At 48.8% G+C, this 14,696-nt stretch overlaps 1 protein-coding gene across 5 annotated transcripts in view; it reads right to left on the reverse strand.

The window, feature by feature from the left end:
• Window positions 1-7,553: 7,553 nt before the first annotated feature.
• The window catches only part of Apba1 (amyloid beta precursor protein binding family A member 1), a 197,313-nt gene continuing 190,170 nt past the window's right edge, over window positions 7,554-14,696 (reverse strand). For all 5 annotated transcript variants that reach the window (XM_057777722.1, XM_057777725.1, XM_057777720.1 and 2 more), the window contains 3 exons: window positions 13,617-13,736; window positions 11,988-12,128; window positions 7,554-11,354 (listed from right to left, as the gene is read on the reverse strand). In XM_057777722.1, coding sequence (XP_057633705.1) covers window positions 11,283-11,354; window positions 11,988-12,128; window positions 13,617-13,736 — 333 coding nt within the window. In that variant the 3' untranslated portion in view covers window positions 7,554-11,282. The remainder of the gene's footprint in view (window positions 11,355-11,987; window positions 12,129-13,616; window positions 13,737-14,696) is intronic.

Consider the following 14,696-nt stretch of genomic DNA (forward strand, 5'->3'; position numbering starts at 1 on the left):
ACCCCCTGGAGGATTAAAGCCTGCTTCCTTAGCAATAGCAGGAGGATGAGGAGGTCCCTGTAGCGGCCATTGGTACCCAGGTCTGTCAGATGGGAAAGGATGGGGTGCATGGCCATTGAGGAGTTCATCTTTGCAGAAGCTGGAGTTGTTCTTTCCAGGTTCTTGGGAGCAAACTTAAGATGGGGGAGCTTTTGCGCTTTCTGATGCCATAAAGCGAGAACCAAATTTCTCATATAGATGCCAGAAGTTCATGTTCCCCTCTGTGCTGTGCTTGGGCTCCTTCGAGGTGTGGGAGGGAGCGAGGCATTCCCTACAGCTCAGTCAAACACGCTTGTTCGGGCCAGTAAGAGGCCTGGGCAGAGTGTGACCTTTGACTTCAGCAGGGCTGACTGTTGTCCATGAGGCTAGAGTGACATGGAGCCAGCCACTGCTACCCATCACTTCTGTGATGCAAAGCTGCAGAAGGGGGTTTGCAGCTCAAGGGTGTGTGTGTGTGTGTGTGCGTGCTGGCCTTGTGGACCGTCAGCCAGCGACAGGGGATGTGCACTCCCATATACATAATATTATAAGACCCTGGCTTTGATGAGCCTTCCAAATCTTATTCGTACTTCTGTGGCCAGCCTGAAGCTGGAGTCACATGGAGAGCTAGGAAACAATAGTCTAAATTTTTGGTCGACTCAGGGAATTCTACCCCCCCCTGCTTCCCTGGCACCGTGTGTGTGTGTGTGTGTGTGTGTGTGTGTATGTGTGTGTGTGTGTGTATCTCCTCACCATGCTGTTCCAGAGTCTATGCCTTTGAAATGTGTGGTCTCCACCAAACGAGCTGAGAAACTCTGGGGTGGCCTACAAGCAGAATCACTGCCGTGTAATAAGTCTGCCTCCAGGACTCCAGGACCTGACGAAAGGGCTTCTGTCAGCCTCTGGGTTTGCACAGCGGAGCATTAGTCGGTGAGTCGTAGCACCAACTCCGCCTGCCTCCCTATCTGGAAGGTACCTGTGGGAGCCAGGCTAGGTCTGAGAAATTCCTCACTCCTGCAGCTGCCCTCTGGGAATCTTGTAGTCATGGCCTTTCCCTCACTATTCCGCCAGAGGGCGCCAAATCCATCACTGGCTTCATGAAGCCTGTGGTTTCCCTGGGAGATAGCACAGGGAAGCGATGGGGAGAGTTGAAAACGCATGTTTAAGCAATTAGCAATTAGAAATGTGTAGCACCACAGTTCCCCCTCCCCCCCCCAGCCATCTCCATCTGCCGGTCTACCCTCTGCCTGCCAAGCTCAGCTGTAATCACCGGAGTCAAGCGCTGTCTGGAGGACGCTGGCTTCAGAGCGTTCATGCACGCTACCCTGTCAATTTGGAGCCCTTGTTGGTTAGACACCTATAGCTCCCTCTCCCTAGTCTCAGAAAGGCTCTTTCTAACCAATATACGCAAACCAACTACCATTAAGACCATTAAAAATTTAAAATTGTCTGAAATACATTAAACATGATTTGCATTGCTGGGCGTTGAACTTAGAATACACCCCACATTGTTGTACGGCTAACCCTCAGCGCTCAGCCTGTAGCTGTTTTAAGACGGGATCACTTGGTGTAAGCGGGAACGAAACTCTGGGAGCACATTCTCATTTAACATTGTACGAAGGTCGTAATTTCTGTGTGCCCTAGTCTTGATTTAAAAACCAACCATTCGACTTCCTATAGGTCCTCAGGCACTAACGCTTTTTAGATATCCCTTTCAGCTGCAAAAATTCTGTTCGTACTAGACACACGGGCCTCACAAGATGAGCATGCTCAATGAGGTCAAGAAACCGAGGAGCAGATGAAGCAAGACTTTTAGAAGACTTAAGACCAAGAGATTCTGTGAGCTTTAGGGTGGCTGGGGTGGGGCTGACCGAAGAGTGTGGGGCTTTCAGAGGGGCGTGGCTTGACACAGGGCGGGGCTTGCCCACATCAGCTTCTCACTACAGGTGCTTTCAGGTACCCCTGGTGGTACTGCCCTCCCGTTGAGGGGCACTGTCCTTTGTGCAAATAGAGACCAGGAAAGCTCTTCCTTCCTTCTCTCCCTGTGGGGTAAGGAAAATGAAGCATCTTCTCTGCCCTGAGACGCGCACCCCTCCCATGCTGGTGCCACCCAGTGCTGGTGAAGCCTTTCCCCTAGCGATGAGGGTGAGTTGCGGAGGATGGTGCCCTTGGTGGTGGGGAAACGAGGGGGCAAATGGGGAACCAGGGCCTTTGGGGTGAGGCGGGTGCTTGCCGCCGGCTGCCAGGGCCACCGCTCTGTCAAGAGGGTTCTCTTTGTAGGACTAGCCTGTCAGGGCCCGAGACGGGCTCTATCTCATGGAATTCCTGGTCAGTAGCTTAGGTCAGCCGAGTGAGCCAGAAAGAGTGGTCTGTGACCTTCTCAAGGAAACTTCTGTTATTACCTCACTTACAACATGAGGGGGAGAGAAGGCAAGAAGCAAAGATTTCTCTTGCTGCTCCCAGCATCTAGTTCTCACAGGGAGATGGCCCACTGCTGATCACTTAGGAAGTGGGTGGAATGCGTTTAAAACCTGGTGTGTGTGTGTGTGGGGGGGGGGGGGGGGAGTCCAGCACAGCTACAGCCACTGGAGCAGTAACTTGATTTCTTAAACCGGAGGTTCCTGTGTTGTAAATGAGAAGCAGCCTCTGCCTCCCTCAGGTGTTGCGGCGATTAAGCTAATGGACAGAAAAGAAAGTGCTTTGTAAAGGTCCCGCCCAGAGGCCCCCTCTAGGACCAACTGAGAGTTTTCCTATCTGAGTGGCTCCTCAGGACTGAGCTAAATCTATCTTTCTGCTCTTCCTGGTCACGCACGATGGGGCACTTTGCTCCGTATGATGAGAGACTAGGCTCCGCCCTAGTTTAGATGTAGTCCTGCCCCCAAAGCGGAAGTGAGGAAGTTTTCCAGCCCCCAAAGCGGAAGTGAGGAAGTTTTGGGCTGGCATTCTAACCTTCAGTGTGGCTGTGTGGAGGAACGCCCTCAGAAGCCCCAGCTGAATGGAAGGTGCTGAGGACCAGGCAACCTCTCTCCAGCAAGGCCAGTGCTGTCTTGGAGGAATGGAGCTGGTGGCTATAAAGGGAGGTCACCCACATGCTAGGCCACTTCTTCAGGCCACTGGCTCCCTTTCCGTTTCTCCACCAGGGGCCCCTGGACAGGACACTGGTGTGAGGCTGCTCGGATTGTCCAGAACTGTGAGTCAAATGATTTTCTTTTGAAGTTACTGTTTATCGCCTTTTTACTATTGAAAAATTGACACATTGCAATGTACATATGAGTTATTGAGAACTGAAATTCTCTGGGAAAGGCTGAAGATTCTACCAGGCAGGCTGACTGAACTCTGTGGTTATGGAGTGTTGGAATCCTGCAGAACCCCAATCCAACTCTTTTGGGTGATTTTTAGCTCCCTTCTTAGCTGTCCATTGCATTCACTCTGTGTCTGACCTAGCATCCTTGTGACTAGCCCATGACACCTTTTAGGATATAACATATCGCTGCCTTCCACAAACACAGATGCTAAGAAAGACAATAGCATCTGAAATTTATCTGAGATTTCCCTGCTTGGTCAGAAGCTGCCGACCTGATGTTTCCACCTGAGCGTTTGAAAAGTGCCTGGATCTATTGCTGTCTTTTGATCCGCAATTATAAAGACTGGGTGAAACTTACCACATTGAACATGGTATTTGGGACAACCTGAATCTGTGTCCCTGGGTCATGCTCACTCATTTTTGGCTCTAGAATAAAGCCCTTCCCTTTGAGATGAGAGCTGAGTTTTGGGTTGACAGTGAGCCCTGTGATGTTTGGATATACAGGTACCAATAAGAAAAACAACTGAGATGTCTTAAATTTAATTACTGAGAGCCAGAGAGTGAAGAGATAGAGGGGTTAATTAGTGGTAAACAATAGGCTGGAAGGCACAAAAGGTCTGCTTCCATCTCGAGTGTTCATTAAAACCTTAATTCGTATTCCATCATGGCTCACCACCAGGGCGATCCAGTCCTCCTTACATTTAAATGTTCTATCCAGACAGTTAAACCCAGCTAATCCAGAAACAATCATTTCTCCTTCCAAGGGTTATTGTGAGCTGACTGTCGTGGGGGAAAAGTCTCACCTGTGGGCTGCTGTCCTGTCCTAAAACTTCCCCTGCTGCGAGTCCCACCTGTCTGAACTATCCAAAACCCCTCTGACTGGTAGCACATGAGGGGGGGCTGACATATTTGTTTCTCAAAGTTTATTAAAAGTGCCATTAGTCTTGACTGCTCTCTAGCCCTGCCGCTTGTAGCTGGGGGACCCCGTGCTAGGATTGCTGCTGCTTTTCTGGCTGTTGGTTGTAATGGTTCAAGGACTGCCTTGAGAGGCTTATAGTGATGGCTCAGTGGGTCAGAGAGCACGCCGTGTGCGAGTGTGGGTGAGCGAGCGTGCTGTGTGCAGGTGTGGGTGAGCGAGCGTGCCGTGTGCAGGTGTGGAGACCAGAGCTCTTTAACACTGGGACCTTCTTTTGGGTATGTACTGGTGGAGCTGCTGGATCACACGGCAATCACATAATTAGTTCTTAAGGAATTTGAGTCTGGTGCTACTCATTTGCATTCTTCTCTTTCCCATGGAAGTTGCTGGCATCTCCTGCCACTGGCCATTCCACGTGGACTGAGTTCATCTGATTGTGGCTTTGATCCTCAGTGATGTTTCCCGTGGTGCCACACATCTGTTTGTCATTTGTTTGCCTGTTTTTTTCTTTTGAAAATAACTCTTTAGGTTTGTCCCGATTTTTAAGAAATTATTTGCTATTGATCTTCTAACATATTCTAAAATTATCCTTGTTAGATGCATAGTTCGAACATATTTCTCCCACTGATTTTAGGTTGTATCTTTATTCTTTTGTTTCTTTCACCATTGCAGGTTTCCAGTTTGGTGTTATCCTGCCTGTTTTTGTTTGTATTTCCTGTGTTTGGGAGACTTATTAAAAAATAATTGGTTATTCCTAATATATTTCCCCTATGTCTGCTTCCACTCTGTTTTATGGTTGAGTCCTTAATTCGAGCTGGTTTTTGTGTGTGGTAAGAGATGGAGTCCAGTTCTAGTCTCCGACGTGGTCTAGTCTGTTCTGTTGTGCCGTGGACCCATAGTTTACATCATTAGCATGTTTCAATTATTATAGCTTTGTAGTGTATTTTCATGTTAGCTGACAAGATGATGTTCTTTTGGCTCAAATTTGCTTTATTTTATTTTTTTGCTTTAGTTCATATTTATTTGGTGTTCCTAAATGTATCCTAGGGTCTTTTTCTAGATATGGGAAGAAAGTCATTGGTATTTTGACTGAGATCACACTGGATCTGTAGTGTAGTCAGTCAGTATGAACGTTTCGCCAGTATCAACCATTTGATTCCATGGACACAGACATCTTTCTGTGTTTCTGTGTGGCCTTCCCAGTTCATTTTGCCAGTGCTTTATACTTTTCATTGCAGGGCTCTTTTCTCCTAGATAATTTTTTTTTTTTTTTGGCTACTGTTTTCCATTTCAATCATTTCACTGTTGCTATGTAGAGACACTCCTGACTTCGGCCTGTTTTGGGTCTTGCCCTCTATCACATGACGCTCCCTTATTAAATCGCTGTTTTGTGGTGGACTCTTGGGAGTTGTCTAAATACAGGCTCCTGTCAACTGTCTGTCCAGTGTTTTATTTCTCCATGCCCCAGTCTTCCTGTATATGCACAGAAATTTGTCCTTTTTTTAGTTTATCAATTTTTGTATGTCATTGTTCATACTCTTGAATGCTGTTGTAGTTGACGGTATAAGTTGTATTTCTTTCTTCTCTCTGCTTTTGTGTCTGGTTCACTTCTCTTGAGTTTGTTTTTGAGAAGAACAGCTTTTCATTTTGCTAATGGTTCATACTTTATTGCTCTTTTGGTCTTTATTTTTTTCTTTCTATTAACTCTGGGGTTCAGATCTAGCAGTTTTCTTTCTTTCAGGTACAATGATAGGTCTCTCCTAGCTCAGTTAATCTAGAAACACTCTTATAGATACACCCACATATGCATCTTTCCAACCTCCTGTATGATTCTAAATCCAGTTAAGTGCACAATGAAAATGAACCATCACATCGCCCCATCACTTTTAGTCTATTACGTATCTTCAGAAGTGAATTTCTTGTAGGCAGCACATAGTTGACCCAGGTTTTAACCCATCTGTTGGAGCAGTAAGGAGGAGTAGGACCAAACCCACAATGCTACGGCGTGGTGTACTAGTGGAGGGAAACTGAAGCAGCTGGAGGGGATGCAGGCTAGTCTACAAATCGATCCCACTGGAGTCTTAGTTCTCTTCCTGGAGCCAGGGTGATCTCCATCCAGGAGCACTCACAGATCCCAATGACCCTGTCCCCAAGACAGTGCTCCTGGATAAAGACTCTTTCCTGTCAACACATTTTTTCATCACACTAAAACTAGGTCCTGCGATTTCTCATCTGGGTTTGTTCTTCTGAAAGTGGTTTTGGTGGGGAATAGAGCTATTTAAGATGCTTCTGTGAGGAGACAGCTGTGTGTGGGGGGTCTTAGTCTACCACCATCTTTTTAAGCTTTTCAACACCAAGTGTTTTGTTACAGAGCTATAAAGCATGGTAACAAAGACCCAGTGATTCTGGGGCACAGCATGCTGCCACAAGGCTTTTATAATTCCCAGAACTTGTCTCTGGCACTTTGAGCTGACTTTTGGGAACCCAATCCCCAAGCTGGGTTGCTTGCCCAACCTTAACACAGGGGGAGGAGCTTGGTCTTGCCTCAACTTGATATGCCATGCTTTGTTGACTCCTATGGGAGGCCTGGCCCCCATATGGAGATGATACAGGAGGGGTAGATGGTGGCAGGGTAAAAGGGGAGTGAAGGGAGGGAACGGGAGGAGAGGAAGGAGGGTAAACTGGTTGGTATGTAAAATAAATGAAAAAAATTAATAAAAAAGTAAAAAAAAAAAGCAAACAACAAAAACCCAACTATTCCCAGCCTCTACCTTCTAGGGTTTCCAGCAGCTGCAGAGCACAGTCCCTACCTACAACTAGTTTTTCTGGAAGGATAAGGAGGTTGATGTTCTAATGAAGACTAGGCCACGCCTTCTCTTTTGGGACATGCCCCTGGCACTAGGAACATCATGTCACCAAACGCTGAAGAGTGGGATTGCAAAGAGTCCTAGGTAAAAGGAGCATTCTCACAGAATCTTCAGATTGGTCCTCCAAGGCACCGTTTCCCATTGTGGCTCCAGCCCTCAATGAAGACCTCTTCTGTTTCTATTTATTTGTAGAGGGAAGGATTAATTTCTGCCTTTCTTTCCTCAGTGATGTCACAAAGTATGAAACCTACAGGGTCCTTTCTCCCATGACACCCCTGCTCCAAGGAGACTGAAAACACTGTGGGGTGACAGGTCACTGATAAATACTGGGGTAGCAACCAGTCCCCATAACCCTTAGAGTTGGACGTGACCTATTAGGGAAGACCAAACCCTCCCTGCACACAGAGGCCCATCCTCCTTGAAACAGGCACTCAGCCAGGGCTAAGAGGCAAAGTCCTTGTTTATTGTTGCAGCAATTCTTATACAGACGTTAGCGTTCAGTTAAATAAGGAGATAGCACATTTAATACATCACAACCCCAAACCAGACAACTGTGGCCACGGCACAAAGAAGGGGAGGGTGGGCCAGGACTGGTGACCAGACTGTCAGAGGAAATACATTCAGTGGGTGTGCAGTGGCAACATTCCAGGCTCACGTGTAGATATATTTTATTTATATATATATTTATATTTATATATAGAGATCATTGAGTTTCGTGTATACAAAGAACGATATTGTTACAAATACAATACTATACTTCTCCCGATGTTTTACAGTAAGCGCTAATGCACCCTGTTACGGAATGGGGGTGTGAGTTCATACCCCAGGTGCTGTGCTAAGTATGTACAAGAGATTTCATTCCCACACGGTCATCACACACTGCCTTGATGGAGGGAAAATAAAATCAGGGATGTGTGCTCAGGTGGACCCTATCCAGGGAAGGAGTAGACAGAGGTGAAATGCAAACCCAACAGGTAGCCTTGGGAAGGTGGGAGATAAAACATCAGCAGGAGGTGGCCCTTGGTTGTAAACATCAGTGACAGCCACACCAGTGGGTGGAGAGACTGGAGCAGGGCTTGGGGGTGGGTTTGCAGCAGTGTGCTGTCTACAGGGAGCTTAGGTGTGGGTGGGGCTGCAGGAGGGAGGAGGAGCGATGGGGGAGGTAGTAGGTTACTTGACTCCCTGAAGGCCAGTGTTGACGGCAATGTTCAGAAAGCAAACCCGTGAGCAGGGAGGTGGCGGCCTGCTGTGTGCTCTACCCCCAGGGGCCTGCTGTGGTGAGGGAGGAAGTTATCACTCAAGAAGTAGGCTCCAGCCATCCATCTGTGGGGCTTTCTTCCTCTGATGAACTCAAGGCTGATGGCGGCTCCCTGAAATGCTCCCACTGGAGAAGGCAGAGGCAGAGTGGGTTGTGGTGCAACCTCGTTAGATTGGGGTGGGGGTGTAGTGAATCTGGGAGCCTGGTCCCAAAGCTGAGTCACCATCATGTCCTAACTGAGTGGGCAGAGCGCGGCTTCATCAAAGTCGGCCCCATCATTCTGGGTGATGAGATATTTACATATGTAACTATGTATGTGAAGATACCAGACAAGACCTGACCCCAAGTTAACCACTCAGTCTGACGCCAACAGAGGAAGACTGTGCTTCAGCCAGGGGCCTGGACCAAGCTCCAACAGTTTCCCCTCTGGGTTGGGGGAGCCACTTTGGTTAACACAAAAGCCTAGGTAATCTTACAATCATGCTAAACTGTTAGCTCTCTAGAAGAGCTCACAAGAGAAGCTTGGCTTTTCAGTTCCCTCTTAAAGCTTCCAGGGTTTTGTGCAACAAGAATGGAAAGTATTTTCTTTCCTCTTTCCCTGGGGTGAAGCCACTTCACTGCGGTTATTTGGGGGTTATACCGGGAGTGATGTGTTTGTGGAGCCTGTCCCTGACCAGTCCCAGGCCAGCCTCGTTGTCCTCCCACCTTCCTGTATAGGTGCGTGGACATGTACTTGTGGTGACCACCCTGGATCTGACAGGCATCAGCCTCTCAAGTGACTTTCTGAGGTTCCCAATATGCCAGCAATATTGCCTCTTTCGGTCCTCTCCATCGCTCTGTGGCAGAGGAGGGACGGGTTGCACTTTTCAGTGTGTGATTATATTAGATACTCGGAAGCTTAGTTATTTCAGAGAGGTGAGGAGAACCCAGACCATTGCTCCCGGTCTTCACATTTGCTGGGGTTTGACCTTGGGTCTGGTCATGCAGGAGCACTTGGTGGGACACCCTTTAAAGTCCAGATAGTCTGGCTCGTGTGGTCCTAACTCCATCCGCACAGCTCTGTAGCAGCAGCAGCCCCACCAGGTCTCAGGCAGCTATCTGGACAGCTTGGGGGGGGGGGGGGCAGACAGCACTGAAACTTTTTGTATCAAAGAAAACCTGAGGGCTCCACTGTGGATCTCTGCAAGAACCAGTCTTTTCTGACTCTACCCAGACAACTCATCAAGTCAGAGTCCCCAGGGGCTTGACTCTGCATCCTGAGATGAAGTCTCTTGTTCTTTATCTTGCTGTATTCACATCTCTCCCTCCCCCAGACCCCACCCTTCCCTCTGTAAACCCATCCTCCCTAACAGTGCTCACTGAACTCCCATCTCCACAGACACAACATAAATATCCCAGATGTGGAGAGCAGGGACTATATTCATATTACAAAATATATTAGTTTTTCTTCCCCTGTCTCTACTGAGGTCATCAATCAAAACAAAGCAAAACAAAACAGAAACAAAATCTAGACACATCCCACATGAAAACAAACTGCTCTTTGGACCAGAATAAGTGGAAACTGGCTCAGAATAATATTAAAACACATGTACTAGACTGAGACGTAACTCAGAAGACGAGGCACCAGCTGAAAGCATCAAGCCTTCCACACTGGCTGCAAACTCCCAGACCTAGCAGATAGCAGATGCTGTTTCTGGAGCACATCTTGGGGATTCCTAGGCCCAATACCAAGCATTAAGTCTGCTTGGTTTTGTGACTTGTCTGTTCTAGCCTTTGAAATGTCACATCCTCAGGAGTGGCTGTGAAAGGGCCCAGGCTGGCTTAGCTTTGGGACAGGAAGCATGACACGAGGTTACCCATATCACAGTTTGTCACTCAAGAACCTCCAGTGTGTATGTGGGGTGGGGAAGTCCTAGAGGGCACTCTGAGCCAACTGGATTGGGAAGGCCAGGTCTCAGCCAGGAGGGCCTCTTTCTCAGGACAAGGCTGGCCACTTTCTGCATGTGCCAACCTTCTGCTAGAAGGGGTCTTCCAGAGGGGTGCTGGGGCTTCCCCACAGGCTGTGTGCTACATCTTTAGCCTACCTCAATGGAGGCAGAGAGCAAAGGAGACACTGTGTAGGGTGTGTGTGTGCGCACGCGTGCATGTGTGTTGTACGTGTGTGGTAAGTGCCTGTGCAAGAATGCAGGCAGATCGTACCTGCCTGTGGTTATCCCCTGATGTGTAACCTTGGGGCAATCTTGGAAGCCTCAGAGCCCCTGTGACTTGCCAGGATCTCTTCAGTGTCACGGCAGTCTTGCCCAGGATGTCACTTTCTCTTTTCTCTGCAGCTAGGCCTGTATTATCACACACATTGAAACTAAGAGGGAACTGTGGAAGAGATTTAAAATTGGCTCAGAAATTTTGGGCAGAAATAATGTCTGGAGCCCTAACTCCACAGCAGGCAGCGAACACTAAAGATGTGGCTGTCCCCGTTGCCGCTGTCTTCCCATCAAGCGGGGCAGGGCAGGCAGGAGTCAGCAAGTGAGTTTTAGGCACTGCTCAGTCAGCTCTGTTGCTGCCCCTGAGGGCTTCTTCAGGGAAGTGTGTGCCTCTTGGGGAGGGATAATGTCCCCTTGGGCAGTGGCAAACACCTTAGGACCCCCAAAGGCCCTCCACAATGATCCCAGGTAAATATTAGCTGTTCTCCACCCTCAAGGGGACACACACAAAACTTCCCTGGTATTAAGGAAGGAACAGAAAAAAAAGCAAACTGGAGAGAGACAGAGAGTAAAGAGTCCTTGCCGGTTCTTCTCTTCCTGTGTAAGAACAAACGCTGAGTGAGAAAGGGGAATGTCTCAGTGACACACGATGCTGCACAAGAAACACAACCACGGTGAGGAGGCTCCTCCATGCATGCCGCTGCTGCGGAGGGGCGGCTCAGATGTAGACAGGCTGCTCCTGGGCTGTCAGCAGTCTGTACATGGCTGCTGGCATCGTCTTCATATGGATCTGAGGGGCAGACAGCCATGTTAGCTGGGGCCATACAGTTTCCAAGAGAGCCTACCCCCAACTGCCAGACATGTCCTAAGAAGAGTGAAGCCCTTTTGCGGCGGCGGGGGGGAGGGGGGGGCAACGTAAGTGATAGGAAAATCTGGGTAAGGCATAGTTTCCCATTTAAAGGCTCCTGTCTTCACAGCCCTTTGAAAAGTAAAGGTGGCTCCATGGGAAGAAGGGCTGTGGGTTTCTAACTGCCTGCTTACATCTCCTGTCTGGCAGTGGGGAGGACCAGCCCATCTCAAAGCGTTCTGCTACTACATCAATAACAAAAGCCCCAGAAATGTAGTCAGGACGTGATGTGAGCCCATGCCAGTGCTGGGAGCTCCTCGTTTTAGTAGTTTTGAATCTAATTTGTGTCTTCCAATCACACCTGGTGGGGTTAATTGGGGAAAATGAGAGAATTTGGGGAACCACAGGGAGTAGCAACACAAATGAGGAAGAGAAGGCAGGTAAGGTTACATCCCACAGGTCTGCCTACCAAGGGGCATCTAGGGAGGGAAAGAGGGCTCTAGGAGGCTCCCAGCAAAGCGTGTCAGGTGCACACACAGTACCTCAGCCCTGTTGAGCCCCAGGTCTCATTCCTACCTCCCCAACAGCATTGGAGAGGATGTGGACGATCTTCTCATGTGGCGTGGCTACCACACTCTGGCCATTGATTTCAATGATCCGATGTCCCACGCGGACCCCTCCTCTCTCAGCTATTCCCCCTCTCATGAGGCTACAGATCTACCAGAGGCAAACAACAGGTTACACATAGTGGGCAGGGCCATATCCTCAAACCATGTGGGGGTGAAGGACTGTCTTCCCTGGGGCCCTAGTACTCTACCGTGAACACCCCTTAGAAGCTGACTTGGCGAGGCTTGGGCCATTTAAATCTCTCAGGTTCTTTTTATGAACAGTGGGTTTTGTGGCCCAGTACGGAGCTCAGTGGTCGAATGTTTAACTAGCATGCACAAGATCCTGTGTCTGGTCCCTAGCACCATATACAGCAGTGGCAAAAGTAGGCTCTGTAGCCCACCAGGCTGCCTTGGGCACAAACTTTGCACAGAGGTATGGCAGGTGTGAACTTACTAGTGTGCTGAACTCTGACCACCTTCCATCCTTTTTGGGTCTATCTGTTGGCAGTTAGTGTTTCAATCGGATTTCCATAGTCTCAAGCAGGCTTACCTATGGAACTGTTTGATGCTAGAAGCCTGTATTTGAGGACCACTATTGCATGATCTAAAGAGGCACTGTGGGACAGTGGTCTTTTATCCTGTCACTTGTATTATTTTTAATAACACACTGATTGGCCAGTAACCAGGTAGGAAGTAGAGGTGGGATGACTAGGCAAGAAGTAGAGGCAGGGCAATGAGAATTCTGGGAAGAGGGAAGTTTGAGTCTTCACTTGTGACCCAGCTGCAGAGGAAGCAAGATGTGACTGCCTCACTGAAAAAGGTACCAAGCCACGTGGTTAATTCAGACAAGAATTATGGACTAATGTAAGTTATAAGAATTAGTTAATGAGAAGCCTGAGCCAATCAGTTTATGATTAATGTAGACCTCTGTGTGATTCTTTGGGACTTAATGGTTGTAGGACTGGGCAGGACAGAAAACCTCAGTCAACAGCTAGAAGTCTACTGTGTTCCACACTATGGCGCAAGGAGAGAGGGACCTGTTGTTCTTCTCTATTTGGCGGTGCTTGGCCAAACTCACTTCTTACAGGGATGGAGTCAGTGGTATAGCCAGCTACCTCCTGTGGTTAGGCTGTCACCCTGGTGAAGGAACGCGGCCAGTGCTGCAGGTTACACCTCACACACTAAGCAAGAGTGCTTGTGAACTTAGGAAGCTGGCTTTACACCCCGGACCCTGCATCTTTATTCAAAAGCTGATGCAGACAAGACCTGCAGCAAGGGAGCTTAGTGGGTCTGGGGTGAGTGGGTCCTTCTAGCTCTAGGGTGCTCTCAGGTCAAATGTTTCATAGCTGATTTCCACACTGGAGGTGAGACCAAGGGTCTAGGGTTAGGGCTGTGGCTCCTTGGTAGAATGCCTGCCTAGCACACTCCATCCCCAATCAGACGAAATCCCAAGAAGCTAGTCAAATTACAACCGAAAACCCCAAATCTATTTACTGGATGAAAAGATGAAGGGAGTGGATCAGCTGGACAATAATTCAATATACCTCCATTTCCATTTGTCAGTATTGGAAAAGGGCGTGGTTTGACGTATGCTTACAATTCCATTCTGGACGCTGAATCCCAGCTGGTAACGAAGGTCCGGCCTCCTTATTAGCACTGTGGTCACTGGAGGGCACCTCACGATGTTCAGCTTTACCCGCGACTGGTTCTTTAAGCCCTGAAACGTGAATAAAGCGCAGTGGAGTGGTGACCACTGAGTCAGGCAGAGTAAACAGGCAGACGTGATCGGACACAGAGGCAGCGCCCACACCTGCAGTCTTCTGAAGGCTGTGTGTGCCCGACCTGGAGCCATCCCCGTGAGGCCTCCCTACATGATTGGACTCTGGGTGGCTGCAAAATGGATGGTGTCAAGGGACCTGGCAAAGGTACAACTATAAGAAAAAGAGTCCATGTGCTTGAGGGACAAGGGTGTAGACTGTTGGGAGAAAGCCACACAAGACATGCGCTCTCTCCTCTCCAAGGCAGACTCTAGCAGTGACTCCTAACAGAGGGCGTACACATCATAGCAGCAGCTCACTCCCAAAGCTGGTTCTCTCCGGAATTGGCCTCTTCTTCCCCACTCTTTATGTCTGGAGAGATAGTCTAGCTTGTGGGTATCCCCACTACAACTGGAAGCTCCAGTGTGTTTGCCTCCCTGGGATGTGATGGATTATGAAAAAGAAATGAGACAGGAAACTGCGCATGGGTTCATCTTTGGTCACCTGCCTGTCCTCTAGGCCAGGATAGATTGTAGAAGAAAAGCTGACCTTTAGTTATGCACAGGAAATGGTTTTCAGAGCCTGTTTGCAGCTCCCTACACACTAGCCACACCATCTCTCCCTCAGGCAGGCCCATCTACCACCTTGTCAGCTACGTGCTGAGAAGTGGGGACCATGTAGAAGCCAGTCCAGAAATAACTATGCCCCCTCCAGAGCTGCTGGCTCTGAGGAAGGCCTGTTCTGCCCTGGTTGCCTCCTGCTTGCTGGAGCAGATGCTCTAAGGAGAGCATGCTCAGCACTCCCCGAGCCCTTTCCTGCACCAGTCCCCAGCATGGTCAGGCTCTGAGAAGGAGTTTCTGTGCAGAGGATGTGGTGATTTCTGCATCCTAGAGCAAACAGATCACACTGGTGAGGTTGGG

This window comes from Chionomys nivalis, chromosome 8, assembly GCF_950005125.1.
Source record: "Chionomys nivalis chromosome 8, mChiNiv1.1, whole genome shotgun sequence".
In the NCBI taxonomy this organism is placed as follows: domain Eukaryota; kingdom Metazoa; phylum Chordata; class Mammalia; order Rodentia; family Cricetidae; genus Chionomys; species Chionomys nivalis.